This window comes from Symsagittifera roscoffensis, chromosome 5 (genome assembly GCF_963678635.1).
Source record: "Symsagittifera roscoffensis chromosome 5, txSymRosc1.1, whole genome shotgun sequence".
Taxonomy (NCBI): Eukaryota; Metazoa; Xenacoelomorpha; order Acoela; family Convolutidae; genus Symsagittifera; species Symsagittifera roscoffensis.
The window spans coordinates 3,424,824-3,441,800 of record NC_087066.1 but is presented as its reverse complement, the minus strand read 5'-3'; the positions used below and the strand labels follow the sequence as shown (position 1 = coordinate 3,441,800).

At 35.2% G+C, this 16,977-nt stretch overlaps 2 protein-coding genes across 2 annotated transcripts in view; both read right to left on the bottom strand.

The window, feature by feature from the left end:
- Window positions 1-896: 896 nt before the first annotated feature.
- LOC134846100 (carbonyl reductase [NADPH] 1-like) lies at window positions 897-4,286 on the bottom strand. Its single transcript, XM_063863316.1, has 4 exons — window positions 3,602-4,286; window positions 2,810-2,963; window positions 1,545-1,859; window positions 897-1,182 (listed from the first exon to the last, which is right to left on the bottom strand). Exons 1-4 carry the CDS (start codon window positions 3,799-3,801, stop codon window positions 1,003-1,005), a joined length of 849 nt encoding a protein of 282 aa, XP_063719386.1. The 5' UTR covers window positions 3,802-4,286; the 3' UTR covers window positions 897-1,002.
- An 870-nt stretch (window positions 4,287-5,156) lies between these two features.
- The window catches only part of LOC134846101 (carbonyl reductase [NADPH] 1-like), a 223,422-nt gene continuing 211,601 nt past the window's right edge, over window positions 5,157-16,977 (bottom strand). The window contains exons 2-5 of the mRNA XM_063863317.1: window positions 10,313-10,504; window positions 8,975-9,128; window positions 7,327-7,641; window positions 5,157-5,434 (exon numbers count right to left, since the gene is read on the bottom strand). Coding sequence (XP_063719387.1) covers window positions 5,255-5,434; window positions 7,327-7,641; window positions 8,975-9,128; window positions 10,313-10,494 — 831 coding nt within the window. The 5' untranslated portion in view covers window positions 10,495-10,504 and the 3' untranslated portion in view covers window positions 5,157-5,254. The remainder of the gene's footprint in view (window positions 5,435-7,326; window positions 7,642-8,974; window positions 9,129-10,312; window positions 10,505-16,977) is intronic.

The following is a 16,977-nucleotide window of genomic DNA, read 5'->3' as shown; positions in this document are numbered from 1 at the left end:
GACAGAAATAAGGACGAAGCCACAAATTCGAAAAAAAACCTCAATTTAAAAAACGAATTACCTCCCACGTGAACTAAAAATAAGTTTTATTCGAATTTTCAAGACAAAGAAAGTCTGCGTTTTAGCTTGTCAGAATTGAGCATGTCGGCAGAAAGCGTAAAGACTCTAGTGCCCGATTATAAGTCACATGCTCTCGCAAGTCAAATGAAAGACCAGCCAATCGTAAAGCGGAAACTTTAAGCTGTAGAACTACCAATTCTATGCATCAAAACTGAAACTTTCATTTGCGAGTTGGATTGGAAAAGACGTGACTTGTAATATAACACAATACCCTCTTGTTTAATTAGATATGGTATTAAAAATGAATAAGATGAGAGAGAGAGAGCGAGAGAGAGGTAAAATGAGAGGACGAGAGTCCATTCATCTAATTTTGACAATTTTTTTGCCAGAAAAATCTGATCTTTTTTTCTCAAGATTTAACACGCTGAGAATTTTAAAATCAGCTCAAATCACGTTTGAAAGGCCCTGAGCATAACATACTTATCAGCCGCATCTAGCATTTATTTGTGACAACCAATTGGGTATCCGAGACAATGAATTTGGCACTATGAATGAGCAAACCAAACAGTGGATAGCAAAAACGAAGCAAGCTATAAATGATTTCACAGAAGAGAAGAGTTTTACAACTTTTTCAAAAGATGGCAGACCCAGTGAATCGGCATTAGCTCAAAGTCATCCCGCTTTAGCATCTGTTCCAAACTGCCGAATTTGGAGCTGTATATGTTACACTAAAAACCAAGTAACAAGATTGATTTCCAATCGCCATAATAGGAAATCAAGATGCTTGTCGAATGAACATCTCTTTAGGATGCCAAAATATATTGGTATAAAAACTGTTGTTGCTGGAACGTTCAACTAAATCAGATAAATAAATGATAAAAATATCAAAACATCTAATCGAATAATAAAAAATATACAAGTTTATTTGTTTGTTCATGCGTGCTACCATGGGTAGTCTTTCCTCTCTTGGAAGAAACCACCCGATCTTTTCATCTGCTCCTCGTGAGTCATAGTCTCCAGCCACACAACAGTGTCTGCCCCCTCAGCTGCAGTCTTGGGGGGTCTCTCCCACCCGGCCATGTCACTCTTACACCAACCAGGGCACATGTTCAACACTGCAATCTGCAAAAAAAAGATGCTGGAATACATGAATGTCAAGCGAAATCGCGCGCAATCAGAATCTTCAAAATTTTTACTTTTTCATCCAAAAACTTGACATAACTAAAAATCTTAAAAACCTTTAACCTGAAGCGTTAGATGGGAATCATACTTATGAGAAATCTTATTTCGTATGAAAGCTTCATCGTATAATTTGTCGTTTCACTTTGTTTGACTTTAATTTTGTTTAAATTTCGCATTTCTAAAATCTTGTTCAATTTGTGAATTCTAAAATAATTTCCTTCAAATTTTTTTCCCAAAACTAACGATTTTTCGTCGAAATATACAAAACACAAGAGCAAAGATTATCCGTATCAATAACTCACATTCCGACCAGCCAGTTGTTTCGCATGAACTCTTCCCGCGGCAATCATTCCTAATTTGGACATTCCATATGCCGAATTGGAGAATCCAGCTTGTTTCTGTTCACCCTTCTGAGCAGCTGCCACGAATTTGTTCATCACTTCGGTTACTGTGTCTATATTATCAGCTTCAGATAGTTGTTTCTGGTACTGATCTGATACCTGATTCAGTTTGCCACACATGCTGGCTACATTTATGACACATCCATCATTGGCAACAATAGGATATAAGACCTCACTGATTAAAAGGTATCCAAAGTAGTTGTTCGCAATCGTTTCCTGAAAAACATATTGATGAATGTAAGCGTGCAAGGATTCTGGGATTCATTTTTACTTATTCCACCCAAATTCGCAAATATAAAAAGAAACAAATCTGAAATCTGATTGGGTGAAATTGAACTTGTCCGCCAAATACAGTTAAAACAGTACGTTAAGTTAAAAATAAAAAATTTGAACGGACTAATAAATAAAACCCGTCTTTGTTTTCTGTTTACTGATTATGCGATGATTTGGGATTATGGGTTTCTACATAAAAAGAAAAAAAGTTTGAACCAGTACGAAAAATTTAACTAAGGTTCTCAAAGTTGTCTGATATCGAAATAGTATCAAAAAATTGTCTCCGCATAAAAAATACAATGAACTGCAGAATGATTTACACTAGCTGTTGGAAGGAACTATGGCGTACGATTTGCTTTTTTTTCCAGTCGATTTTGACTGACACATGGAAAATTGTTTGGGTCGAGAGTGTTATCATATTAAAGCCCTTTTCGCCATGATTCATTCTAAAAAACCAAACAAGTTGTCACATTGTCGAGAAAAATGGGTATGACTATTTTTGGGTTTTCGGGACTTTTCCGCCTAATTCAATCGCTTAATTTAAAAAAAGCTAAGCGGGAATTGCGACAAAAAAATTAAGACAAAAAATGGCAAAACGAAGGGTTTACTTTTTCAATGTAAAAATTTTTACTACATTATTTTTTTTATCAACCTGCTCTGAAAATTGTGAGCAACTAGCACAGTAACGCTAGCCTCATTTAATCTTGAACCTTTGAACCCTGGTTTTAAACGGCCAGGCATAATCGAAAGTTTCATTTAGAACAACCTTTTCTGCAATACTGGAGATAGTTAACAAGGCCTTAAAACATAAGGAAGTTCCTGCTGCGCTTGGTTGACGAAAACGTTTTCTTAGCTCTTCGCTTCTCAGTAATTTCACACCCACTTATACTTACGGAAGCTTGTTGTGGAAAAGGATCTGGGGCATCTCTTTTGTAAGCCATTCCAGCATTGTTGATGATGCAGTGCACTACACCATTGTGTTCACGCTCCAGTGATTCCTTCAGAGCCATCACACTGTCTTTCGAGGTTATGTCTAGCTCCGCAAATCTGAAACAGGTTCCACAATTGGAGCTTAATGCAAATCGAAAACAAAACAAGGACTGAAACCTTATCACGTAGGCAAAACTGAGTGCGTGTGAATCGTAATTATCAATGTAAATCATAATGATCTATAAGGAAACAGTTTGGTAGTTTCATTTATGCTCAATTGACTGAATGAACAGAGCAGCAAAATTGTAAACTGTTGTAAATAACTATTAAATAAAGTATGTTGTTCTACTCTAGCAAAATTTGTAAGTTCACTTTTTTACACAAAGGTGATAATGAGCGTTGCACAAGCACTTGCGAGAACACGACAAAAAGCAGCTCTATAAATTTCAAAAGGAAATGTAAAAATTAGCCTCTAATTAATAAAAATTCGCCTATTTCTCAGATTCGTACCTACGACCTACTGCGACCTGAAGATTATGAGTTTCACGCGCAAACTACTCAACCACGGACGCTAAACTGATGCCAACAAATAAAGCAAAGAAAAGATGATATGAATTTCCAATGCTACAGTAAAACTTCCATCGAAATAATCATTTTCAATGAACACTTATACTTGTGAGTTAGGTTAGAAAAAGTTCGTATTATTACAATACACCCGCAAACTCGCTAGTGTGAATATTCAGATTGAAACTTACGCTGGATTGAGTCCCTTCGCCTTCAACTGTTCCATGTATGGCTGTGCTCTGGTGGCATCTCTGGCTGTCATGTACACTGTGGCTCTGTCCCCATAGTGCTCACACAGCAGACGCACAACCTCAAACCCAATGCCCTTATACGACCCAGTCACCACTATCACTCTTTTCCCAGATGACTCACCGGGTTTTGAGGGAGACATTGGATCTGAAATTAGAAATCGAGAGCCGATCGACAGAGTCGAGAAGTTTTGTCAAATAAGAAGATTGTTAAAATCAAAACCAGTTTGTGACAACTGCAGAAAGATTTGTTATTATTACGTTCAGTGAATTTTCATTGCACAACTACTTTTCTAGAGGTCCAAAAAGAAGCTATTCTTCATTTTATTTAGAAAGAAAATAGACAACCTAATTATGGGAATCAACGACTTAAGACTGTGTTCAAACTGTTATAGATGTTAATCAAATATCCAAATAGGTCTGGTCAAATTGAAATGTACTTGAGAGTTACAAACCTACTTTGACAATAAATTCAAAATATAAAACCAATTATATCAACATAAAAAATAGAAAATGATTGTTTATTTTCCTCTTCTTTGACATAATTCAGATTGACCCTTATTGGTTCTTACCAGAGATTTTAAATTTAAAATTCTCAAAATTCATAATTATAGTGCACGTTAGGGGCTTGCAAATCTTAATCTGAGAATTTCCAATAATATGGATGTACAAAAAAAAATAACTAACAAACAGATTACTAACAAGACTCTTATTATATTTTTCTGGAAAAACAGATTGAATTAGAAGAAAAGACGCAGGAATAACTAGTTATAATAGCTAATAGAGCAAAAATGTAGAAAAATTATCAGCAGTCTAGCTTTGGGCAAAGATACATCTTTTTAAGAAATCAAAACAAAAGTACTGCATAACCAGTAGAACTTCTTCTTGCGAGCCCAAATTCTGCCATTTACTGCAAAAGAAATGAATAAATTTTAAGTAAAGGACAGTCACTTTTTAAATGAAAAATACCTACTGCCCGTCTGGTGTTACATTGGCGCATAAAAGTGCAGAGCTAAAGCGACGGTATATTTGATTAAGAGCTTCGAAAAAAAATTGAAATATTTTCGGTTTTACTTCAGGTTGGCAACGCTATGGTCTAAAGGATTTTGAAATCACGACCAAAAAGAACACAAAATAATGTAGTTTTGAATGGCGTTAAAATTGGGTTTACATTATTCCTGTAGTACGAAAATTCTAGGTCAGTGAATATGGCAATCTACAGACAACGGTCCCTTTCTTTATTTATCAATTTAATTTTTGGATATGATTTCATTATCGACTCAGTCTACAAGCCCCTTGAGTCTTTCATAAGTGACTGACGAGACCAGTTTCTATGCATGTGATTGATCTTCACAAATGTTTCTTCATACACGTAAGACTTTCTATTTAATTAAAGCTAAAATATGCCGCGTAGACTTGGCCAGAGTAACAAAAATACAAACCACAGTCTTCTGTAATTTGAAAACAGTAGCTAGGCCCTTGCATGTCTAATCTCAGATTTGGTTTAAAAATTTATTATTTTTTATTTATAATATTCACAATAAAATAGAAAATGTTAAGCGTCTGACTAAATAATTTTCATTCAGTAGGGCAAATCTACCACGTTGATTCGCTCCTCTCACGGAAGAACTTTCCTGACCCCTTCATCTGCTGCTCGTGAGTCATAGTCTCCAGCCACACAACAGTGTCTGCCCCATCTGCTGCAGTTTTGGGGGGTCTCTCCCACCCAGCCATGTCACTCTTACACCAGCCAGGGCACATGTTCAACACTGCAACCTAGTGTTAAGAAACAAGAAACATTTAAAAAAATTCACGACTAGACAGCTAGCGACGACCAGCGCCTCTAAATGTTTCAAAAGACAAATAGAGCCATGTCACTTTTACATCAACTCAGGCTTAACTCATTGAAAACAATATATTATGCCAATTAAACCCTTAACTACATCAATTCGATAAATTACGACGCTAAAAATCTTTTCTGTAAAAACCATCTAACTAATTACTACCTATTTCACCATTTAAAAAAGCATTTTAATTAGTTTAGATGAAGAGAAACGGATTCTCGCGCCACTACCAATACATCACAAAATAGAATGGAAAACTAGCCGACAACGTTTGAGACGAAAACCATTAGTCCAAAAACATGTTTGAAAAAACGTCGAAAAAATGGATCAACCAAAATTTTCAATCTTGTTCGGAATTTCATTTCAATAAAAAACGTCAACAAAACAATAACTAAATTTGCGATAGCATTGAAACAGAAATTAAAAAGCATTTGCTAAGTCGAAGATACTTAGGCGGTTGCCTGTTGAGAGGAAAAAGCTTTTTATCACAAAAATATCGAGCTTTACAACACTTTGCAACTCAATCATTAGCGCCCCATAGAACATGTACGCATAAGAAACGTTTTCCGCCTTACAATTGACACATGGAGACACTAAGCCGATATAATAAAGCCAAAACCTCAACGATTAAAGAGATGTTCACAGCGAAAAAAAATGAAAACTATAATAACAGAAGCAGAGTTAATAAGTTTACAACCAATCAAAATTACGACCAGTTGGAAAATCAGTGAAATACAAAGTGATTTTTCCCAAAATTTGTCTGTTCGTTGACGAAACAACAGAGTTAACGAATGATTCAGAGACAAGTTGATAATTTGTTAACTTGGAAAAAGATTTGATAACGCTTTTCTTGTGTAAATATTCTTATGCTTAGTGTTAATATTCTTGTAAAGTGCCTATTTGATTGTTTCTAGCAACACCGATTTGTTTTCTGGTAATAATTGAAGAGAAATGGCGATATGTCAGGCTAATTTTGCTGAGTAAAATCAGTTTCTGTAAGAAATTTTGACACAGAGGCAAAACCGCAATTCGCAAGCACAAGCTAGAAAAAGGCAAGAAATAGCTCTGAAAAAGTAAAAAAAGAGAGAAACAAAAAAATGTACAAATATTTCTTGAAAAAAACCACTGCTGTATGCCGGAATCAAACCTCCGACCAGGAGATTACGAGTATCACAGCATCGTATCTGCACAACAATCACTTGAAAATTTACTGAAGTATCTACTAAAAAAGCAGCTACAGTTGCTATTGATTTGTCAATGCGATACAGCAAAGTTCCAACTAAAATGTAAGCTCCAACCTGAAGATTAGGCTCCGTCCTCAAAATCCTACTTCAAGTAGGCAATAGGTCAAAGCTCTTTAGATTTTTTTGGTCGGTTTATTATATTTTTTTAAATCTGTTTTTCTCAGAAAAACACTGTTGGGTTTAGGCGCCCCTGATATGTCATCCTTATAGTACTCAATGAAAAAATAATTACGTCTTATAAAAGTACAGCAAATAACGGCCTCTTAAAATCGTTCATCGCACCAATCTGATTTCTCGTATAATCTAATATCATGTAAGGGCTTCTTCGTATAATTCGTCGTATATCGTATGACGTCAACTTGTACAAAACTTTGCAATCAAACTTCCAAGTCTTGAAATGTTGTGCAAATAATTAATTTTGTTTGACTTTATTTTTGTTCAAGTTTTGCAATTCTAAAATCTGGTTCAATTTTTGCAGTTCTAAAATATTTGCATCGAATTTTTTTTTCTCCAAAACTAGCGAATTTCCATCGTTGTATACAAAACACAAGAGCACAGCATATCAGTATCAATAACTCACATTCCGACCAGCCAGTTGTTTCGCATGAACTCTTCCCGCGGCAATCATTCCTAATTTGGACATTCCATATGCTGAATTGGAGAATCCAGCTTGTTTTTGTTCACCCTTCTGAGCTGCTGCGACGAATTTGTTCATCACTTCGGTTACCGTGTCTATATTATCAGCTTCAGATAGTTGTTTCTGATATTGTGGGGAGACTTGTGAGAGCTGACCTGCACCACTGGCCACGTTGACTACCACGCCACCCGAGGGAACCAATGGGAGCAGCGCATCGGATATGTTCAAATGCCCAAAGTAGTTGTTATGCACTGTATCCTGAAACATCAATATCATACGATTTTCATCATGAGCTACTTGTGAAAGCTATGACAAGATATATTTAAAAAAAAAAAACAGCTCAGATCTGAGGAGTTTCGAAACTCAAGATATCTAAAGAGAAAAAAACAAAGAGCTAAAAAATAACATAGCAAGCAAGAGAATAAAAAGTGGGACGGAAATCATTAAGTTGAAAAACAAATGTTGGGAAAAATGGTAATTTTTTTTGGGAAATAATGAAAATTTCAATTTCAGAAAAACAGACGAAAAACACAACCGCCAGCATTAAATAAGCTTTTAGTAATTATCGAGTGATCACTAAGCCGACAGTACAAAGGAAGACACCCAAGGAGCCAAAAATGCCCTAAGAAAAAGTTGTCATAAGATTTTTTTTTGAGCTGTTAATTTTCGTAACCAAACTTCTAGAGCACAACCGATCTGAAAGGTTTTTGAAGTGAGAAAAGCAAAAGAAATTTCGGCAACTCAATTTTTTCCAGAAACCTACTAAACTTCATAATCACTCAAAAAAAAGGTGGCTGACCCGCCGGCGCTGCCACAAGGCAACGACTCATTGTAATAAATTCCCTATTTTGATTTTTAATGAAATGGATATTAATTTGTTCAAAACACTTATCAAACAGAGGCGAAGTGGAACTTCGCATCACTTGCGATACAATGCAAGTACACCATTGCAAGCTAGCGAATAAAAAATGAGAAGGAAATAACGAAATCGTAAAAAAAAATTTTGGAAAAAAAAATTTCAGAAAAAAATAGCCAGGAAACGCAACAAACATCATTAAATAAGCTATAATTTTCAACGAGCGGCCACTAAGCCGACAATGCGTTCATTGAGCCAAAAATAACCGCCCTAGGCCACTCATTGAGCCCAAAACAAAATTGTCATGAAAATTTTTGAGCAATTAAGTTTTAAAACTTAGAAAATATGCCAGCCAAACTAACTGATTTTTTATTCAATCTTTTTTGATTAATGAAGCAACACGAATCAAAGTAACTATGAAAAAAAAACATGACTATTAATTTTATAAATGCAGGAATACATCAAAAACACTTGCATCTACGTTAAAAAAAGTTGGCCGCACAAAAACAAATCCAGAATGTGGCATTTAAGCCGACAAAACGTAAGCAGTCAAACTCAAAATCCGATAATTATATTTTTTCCGGAAATTTGTTTTGATAATTTCATACATGCTGAAGAAAAAACCAACTCCGGTCGGGACTCGAATCCCAGACCCTAGCGTACTGAGACAACCACTAAAGTCTATTAACCGCTAAGGTTTACTAATAAATAACTTAGGTGCGAACACTTGAGTACCTGCGCTTGTTGTGAGAAGGGTTCAGTGGCCGCTTGTTTGTAAGCCATGCCTGCATTATTGATGAGAGAATGCAGTGTAGCATTGTGTTCACGCTCTATCAGAGCTTTCAAGGCCATCACACTGTCTTTGGAGGTGATGTCTAACTCGGCGAATCTGGAGAACAAAAAACAAGGAGAGGCTGTAGAAAATCGTATTTTCGACTCAAAACTAGCCTTTCTGTGAAACTTCATGGTCCAATAGGATTTAGTCAAAATGAATAAGCTACAGTTTAACACGACCTGCTCATAAAATTTAATACAAAAAAGCTATAATTTGAAACGACGAACGATTTGAAAGGCGAATTCCTGAAAAAAATCGAAATCAAACCACCACATTAAAAAGTCGCACGACGTAAATAGCTTGTATATAAACGCTTCAACTCATGAGAATCAAGAAAGACCCGACGAGTTCCTATGCGCTGAAAAGTTTGTGTCGAAATCACAGAAAAAGGAAGGACACATTACTATGTCCAAGAGGCTTGGCCACAGCCGCTAAACGGCGCTTCGCGCAGATAACCGCCTGGCATTTTTTCATAAACTATTAGTGTCTCGGGACTGAAACGTTTGCAACAAGTATGCGCCCGACTAAAATATCTGCTTATTTTATAATTGACAAATATCTTTTTTTTTAAATCATCTGGATGCATTTTTAATGCGATTGCTTAGAGTGTTTATATACAAAATTCTGATGATTGGCTTATTTGCCAATTTCTAGCATTCGCTCCACCAATTATTCGGGATTCAGATCCCAAATATGTGAAAGTTGGTTTCATTCGCGAATTTCGAAACTTCTTAATTTTGGTTAGGTCAAATCGAGACACTTAAAAACACTGACGGAGACAAAATTGCACTTCGCTCACAAAAAGCAAAAATACCATTACTCAAAGTTCTACTCTAGCAAAATTTGTAAGTTCACTTTTTTACACAAAGGTGATAATGAGCGTTGCACAAGCACTTGCGAGAACACGACAAAAAGCAGCTCTATAAATTTCAAAAGGAAATGTAAAAATTAGCCTCTAATTAATAAAAATTCGCCTATTTCTCAGATTCGTACCTACGACCTACTGCGACCTGAAGATTATGAGTTTCACGCGCAAACTACTCAACCACGGACGCTAAACTGATGCCAACAAATAAAGCAAAGAAAAGATGATATGAATTTCCAATGCTACAGTGAAATTTCCATCGAAATAATCATTTTCAATGAACACTTATACTTGTGAGTTAGGTTAGAAAAAGTTCGTATTATTACAATACACCCGCAAACTCGCTAGTGTGAATATTCAGATTGAAACTTACGCTGGATTGAGTCCCTTCGCCTTCAACTGTTCCATGTATGGCTGTGCTCTGGTGGCATCTCTGGCTGTCATGTACACTGTGGCTCTGTCCCCATAGTGCTCACACAGCAGACGCACAACCTCAAACCCAATGCCCTTATACGACCCAGTCACCACTATCACTCTTTTGCCTGCAGAAGACATACCTCGATCTGAATAGAGTGGTTCACTCGATGACAACACTAATTAAGTTCAACAACCAGAAACAAATGTTAAGGAGAGGTTACACGTAATTCTAAGGAACTGATGTATAAATTAAACATTCGTCTTATCTGGTGAACAAACTTGGAGGTGTGGGTGCGTGTGTGAGGGGGGGGGGGGGAGGGGTTAAGACACTGTTTTGAAACCTTATTGCTACATGTTTTAATTTTACCAAATTGAGTACTCAGCAAATTGCGGCAATAAACGGGCCGAAGTATAAGCCAGCCGAAAAGGTGACACTTGCATAATATATGATGTACCGTATTTCTAATACTTACCAGCTTCATGTAAATTTCCATAAAAATGACGTAACTTTCGACTGGTTTATATACTATGCTCAATTTCGGCTGGCTTATAATTCGAATGGTTATCTTACACTACACAGAATCTATATCATCACAACTTTACCACTTAGATTCTACTTGCCGAGCAAACATTACGAAATTCAGTTGAGGCTACGAATGATCGCTATCGTTTCAAACCATCGTTTCGCGAATTGCTTATTCATCCTCCGCTAACACTACAATATTAATTCCATGAAAAAAAAACATTGAAATTTCAAAAAAGTTCGTAAATCACAGATCAGGTCGTGTTTGGATCCCACTTCGGTCACGGTTTGAGGGGTCCCAGTGTCATCCGCCTCCTCAAGATGGGACCAGCTACGGCGAAATGGATGACATTCCGCCTTCCCCACGGTTGGTCCTGCTTGATTGAGTAGAACCGGGGGTTACAAATAAGAACGCATGTTGGCGAGCGAATGTTGGCTATATTCCTTATACAGAAGGAACATAGCCAACAGAGTTGGAAAAGAGCCAAGGAATGCAAGTTAACAGAAAAAACTCGTTTTAAAAAAATCTGAATTTGAAAAAACTGGATCAGTTTAAATATCTTTTCTCTTCTGGGAAACCTGGATATTAAAATCCACTTTAGAAACTAGAAGTCGATCACGTTTTTCACTAGTCTGTGGAAACCTTTTCACTTTCTCTAATCGATAATGGAGTTTGCCTTCCTTTTAACGAAGTAAATATAGTGAACTAACAAAAAAAAAACTAAAGGTCGAATGGCAAAAATAAAAATTGAGCGTGAAATTTTTTTATACTTTCCTGAAAAAAAGCAAAAAATCATCAAGACCTATATTACAGTTTTCACTACGTTCATGACTCTTAAAAAATACAAAGTCAAAGCTATTTAATTTAAAAATCACAGGAGTAAATCAAAACATTTGCATCTACAAGAAAAACTGCTCACATCACAAGAAAATTCCCCAATGGCACAACTAAGTCGACAAAACATAGGCAGTCAAACAAAAAGAAAACAATTCAACTTTTCTCTGGAAAAAAAATCAATTTCGTATATGAAGGGGGAAGTCAAGGCCCGGCCGGGACTCAAACTTGAGACCTTAGGGTACAAAGGCAACCGAGTTACCTCTGGGCCAAGTTGGAAAAAATCTCGAAGTTGCTAAGGTTCACTAAAAAGCAACTTCACAAGTTCTTACAGATTTTATGAAAAGTTGTTTACGGAAACAAGTCTAGTTTCCGATCACAAGACGCTAGCATTCGCAAAAATAAACATACATCACTCGACCCAATCCAAAGTTTTTTGTGTTAACTGATTTCGCGTGACACACCCGAATACAAACACAAGCATACCCGAACACAAAGTTCCTCTCCACTTCTAACGGTCGGAAAACTAACGAAAAATTCGTCTGCGACTCGAACCAAGGGTGGATCAAACAAATGCCTGAAAGTAGAAATTCGCAATTTATCCGAAACCAACTGTTCCTTCATATAATTTTTATAAAATATTGTCATGCTGCTATGATGTACATAATTAAAAATATATGTATTGGTTTCAAGGTAAATTGAACTTAAAAGGAGAAAACTGTACGGATAAAAGATTCACTCTTCACAGATATATAGTGAAAACCGTACAAGACCTCGCAAACTTGCATTCGATTGCTCTTAATATGAACAAAACGACGTACTTTTTCACTCGAAGAGATAATTTTACAAAAATGGCAACGCAGAGCTTCTCACGTTTGTAAAAAAATTTAATCGAATGATGAAGTACTGGTTTTTGTTCCTATTTAAAGAAAAAAAATTCTTGCGTATCGCGAACTTTTTTTCAGCTACCAGCAAAAAAAAACATAGAAAAATTCGATTAGCGGCAAACTTAATCTGATTCCAATTGAAGTTTTAAATTTGGCTGCATTGCTTTTTTCTTTGTCAGCAGCGATGAAACCATTTTTGAATTGAGCATATTGATTACAAAATGACAAAACCATTTTTGAATGGTACATAACGAGTAAAAAATCACCGAAATCACTATTTCTAGTTGATTTTTCTAACAAAAAAGATTTATAAATACCAAGCTATTATATTTCGTTTTATAGCAATCCTTTAAAAAGGACAAAAAAGGCAATCTACTTAAAAAAACCGATTCTCAAACTGCAAAAATTAAGTTTTCCGTGAAAATTTAACGTATATCAAGTCTGGAAACTTATTTTTTCATTTGTTCAAAAATATTTGCGGAAAAAAATTGAATCAAAAGCAGGAAAAAACATGAAGTTAAACTAAACAAGAAAACTTATAATGCTTTGCAAGTTATGAAGCAAAATATAGCCAATTTTCTATTACAAACATAGAAATTGTGATCAGACAACTTAAAAGAAACAGTTGAACAAAAATTTTGCAAAAAAAACAAGTCTTTTTGAAAAATGACTAATGAAGTATGCAAAGATAGTTCAGCATCGAATTAAAAAATTGCAATCAAAATTAGCAGGACACGAGAATACCAATTCAAATGCATAAACTCACCAAAATTATTTCATTTCCAAAATTTCTAAGCGTTGTTCTTCCTTTAATTTCTTTTCGAAGTAATATCAACATTAAAAAAGTGCATCGCGGAAGTTTGTTGAAAAGCTTTACCCAAGACATTGTTTCGAGTTCAGTGCAACTACAGTACGGAGATAAATGTGTTGACAAAAAAAGAAATTAAAAAATACTGATAAAAAACACATATGGCTCATTATCGATCTATTTCTAAAATGGAATGAATCCAAAAAGACGATCAATGTTAGCATGACAAAAAACAATAAAAAGATATTGAGTTATTGTGATACTGTTTTAAAACCTAATTAAGGCAGAAATAGAGGAATATAAAGACTAATAAAAAAAAAGAAACAATTCAAGCTGACACTTCAAGCTGACAATTCAAGTTGAAAAAACTCGACACTTTGAACCAAATCATCAAAAATTACTGACCCAATTAATTTTTGTTTATTAGCACTTTACGCTTGCTTAATCTCAGTACATTAGAAAAAACTGTTACACATAAAAGGCTCGAAAGTAGTGAAAACAACAATTTACAAATCAGTTGTTGAAGGTCTGAAAAACTCAAATCTAATTACCAGCATTGAAAAACCAACTTAAATACAGCCGGTGAGACAACCAAAATAATCGCACAATTCATTTGTTTGTTATTTTATTGTGGAGGGTTTGTCACATTGATTTAGATGCTTAAAAAATTCTTCTGAGGGTTTAATCATTCTCATATAAAACTGATGAAAATTAGAAAAAAAACATTCGAGAGAAAAGCTGAGACAATTAAGGCCAACCTCCAGCGCCGAAAACTTCCAGAAACAAAAACTTCGGGAACTCTGAAAAAACTAGGTCTAATAAAAATTTTAAATTTTTGTATGTCTCGGTAGAAGTCTATTATAGAAAAACATGCTAGACTTTTGAATATAGAATAAAATAAATGAACAAGACTTACGAAGAGGAAACAAAGCGGACAATCTTTAAGCAGACACAAATTGAGTAAAAAAAATGACGTTACAATTTTTCAAGTTTAAGTCCCTTTTGAAACTACAGTGCACAACACTTGCACTTGTAACTACTACAGAATTTGCTTCCAACACGAGATAAAACCGTCATGTAGTAAAGAAATCGACCATCTTTGATACACACCACTTTATCCCAAAAAAGAATGTCTTTCAAAAATAAGAAAAAAAACTCACACACAACAATTGCACTTGCAACTACTATGGAAGTTGCATACAGCACAAGCAAAATCCGTGATGCGGCAACTAAACCGACAAAATTTGAGCAGACAAACGAAAGCACGACATTTCTATTTTAACGGGAAAACTTCATTTGCATAGCTTCTTCCTGGAAGTTGTTAAGCTTCAATCAGAAAGCAAGTATCATTTGTCAGAAAAATTGTTTACGGGAAAAGTGTGTTGTCCTGATTACAACAAATTTTCTCTCGCAAGTGTAATAACACAACGATTCGTCCATTTCGTTAGCAAAAGTTTCTAAGAGAACAATCTAGTACCAAATTTCAATACTTGCCTAATATAAGGGTAAACGAAATATCAAATAAAAAATTCAGCAAAAATACTTGGAACGCAACTACTTGCACAATAACAAGATTATTTTGAAAAAAAAATCATGATGAATACATAAATCATAAGCCGGCAAAAAATAAGCCGAAATAATTCCAAACAAATAGGTCTGGACCGGATTCCCACCTTCTGACCTTTGTAGTCCTAAATATGAACGTAGTTTACAAAACTAGAAGTAAATCGCGTTTTTTGCTACCTTTACTTTTTTACTGTGCGCTAGTGGAGTTTCGACGGATTCTGTTAAACTAGTTGTTAATCTATAAAAAAAGTATATATTCCGATTTGATAACGCTTGCTAATCGCTAAGCGTAATTACTTATTTATCATAAGAACCTTCATCTTGAGATTTAAAGGTCACATAAAACTAACTCCGCGAAGTAAATCTGCCAAATACTACACCCAATACGAAAATTCACGAGTTTCAAAAAAGATTCTAGGAAGAAAAAATAAGCATAATCACAGTCACGAAAAATGAGCCTCTCAATGATAAATAAATAACTTCTTTATTACACAAAGGCGAAGTGGAGCTTCGCACAGACAGAGGCGAAATGGAACTTCGCATCACTTGCGATACAAGACAAACACAAAAAAAAAAGAAGTCGAAAACAAAATTTAGACGTGTTTGATATTGAATGAATTTAATAAACTCATGCTGCACGAAAAAAAGTTATTTCAACAATAGGATTTGCCAAAACCTTAGTTGTTTCTCTACTAAAATAAGTAAGATTAAAATCTTCCCAGAGATATTTCTCTTACAAACAATTATGGAGTCAACGCTTCTGCAGGAACAATTATCGCAACCGGTTCTTTCTCTCAGACTTGATTGTTTAAATTTTAAGAAAAGTCAAAAAAATTCAAAAAAGAAACGTTTAAGACTTTCCAAAATCCATAACTTTTTTCTGCAAAAAGCAGGTTGTGGTAGCTTAAGCAACGACTACCAAAACCGGGTTTCTCGATTGAACACATCCTGAGAATTGGCCAGGTAGTTTTAGCGTAAAGTCAATAAGCTTCTAAAAAACTCCATGTTTCAAAACTTCGATTTGTTTGGAGGCCATAACTTTTTCTTAAGCAAACTGGGCTTAGCTAATTATACCGGCAGGCTTTAAGCAAGCTATTTTTTCAATTAAACCTATGATATTAGATTTGGCAGGATATTTAGCGATAAAAGTCCGAAGAATGGTCAACAAATCATAAACTTGACCTTTCCGAGAATCATAGATTTTTGTGTGAAAAATAGGGCGTAGCCCTTTATGCAGAGAGGATTCACGCAACCTGTAAATTCGATCGAACTCAGATTTGAGAGGGCAGGACGAAACTTTTAAAATAAAATATTCAAAAAAATATTGGCTTTTCCGAGGGCCATAAAATTTAGTGTCAAAAATATTGGCCGCAGTCGCATAAGCAAATAAGCTTCCCACAACCCGTTCTTTGAATTGAACCCAAAATCTCAAAAAACGGTCAAAATATCAAAAATTGTCTTTACCGAGGGCGCTAACTTTTTGTGTACAAATTTTTGCGAGTGGCAGCTAATGCAGGAGAGTTATCTCCATTGAACCCATAATATCGGATTTGGGAGATTAGTTTTGGAGAAAAACTAAAAAGATTAACAAAACAGTCAAAAATCAACATTTTGACTATTCCGAGAGCCATAACTTTATAAATAAAAAAAATTAGACGTAGCCACTTAAGCAGGGGATCTTTTCAAAACCATTCTATTCAATGAAACCAAAAACTCAGACTTGAGTGGTAGTTTTCGAGAAAACGAAAACAATCAAAAATGTGGTTCGAATATTCCCCCACTGTTTCGAAATCAGTAGGCAGAGGGTTCAAGTAAAAAGATACTCTAGGGGATTTTGCAGGCACACAGGGGACTAGGCTGTCTTTCAATTGATACCCCTTATTAAAAACAAGTAAAAGTTTCCGAGAAAAGCTAAAATTTTTGCAAAAACTGAAAAAAAAACAATTGAATTCAAAACAAGCATCAAAATAAAACTTACAAAGCCCATAATTCTCGAGCCGAC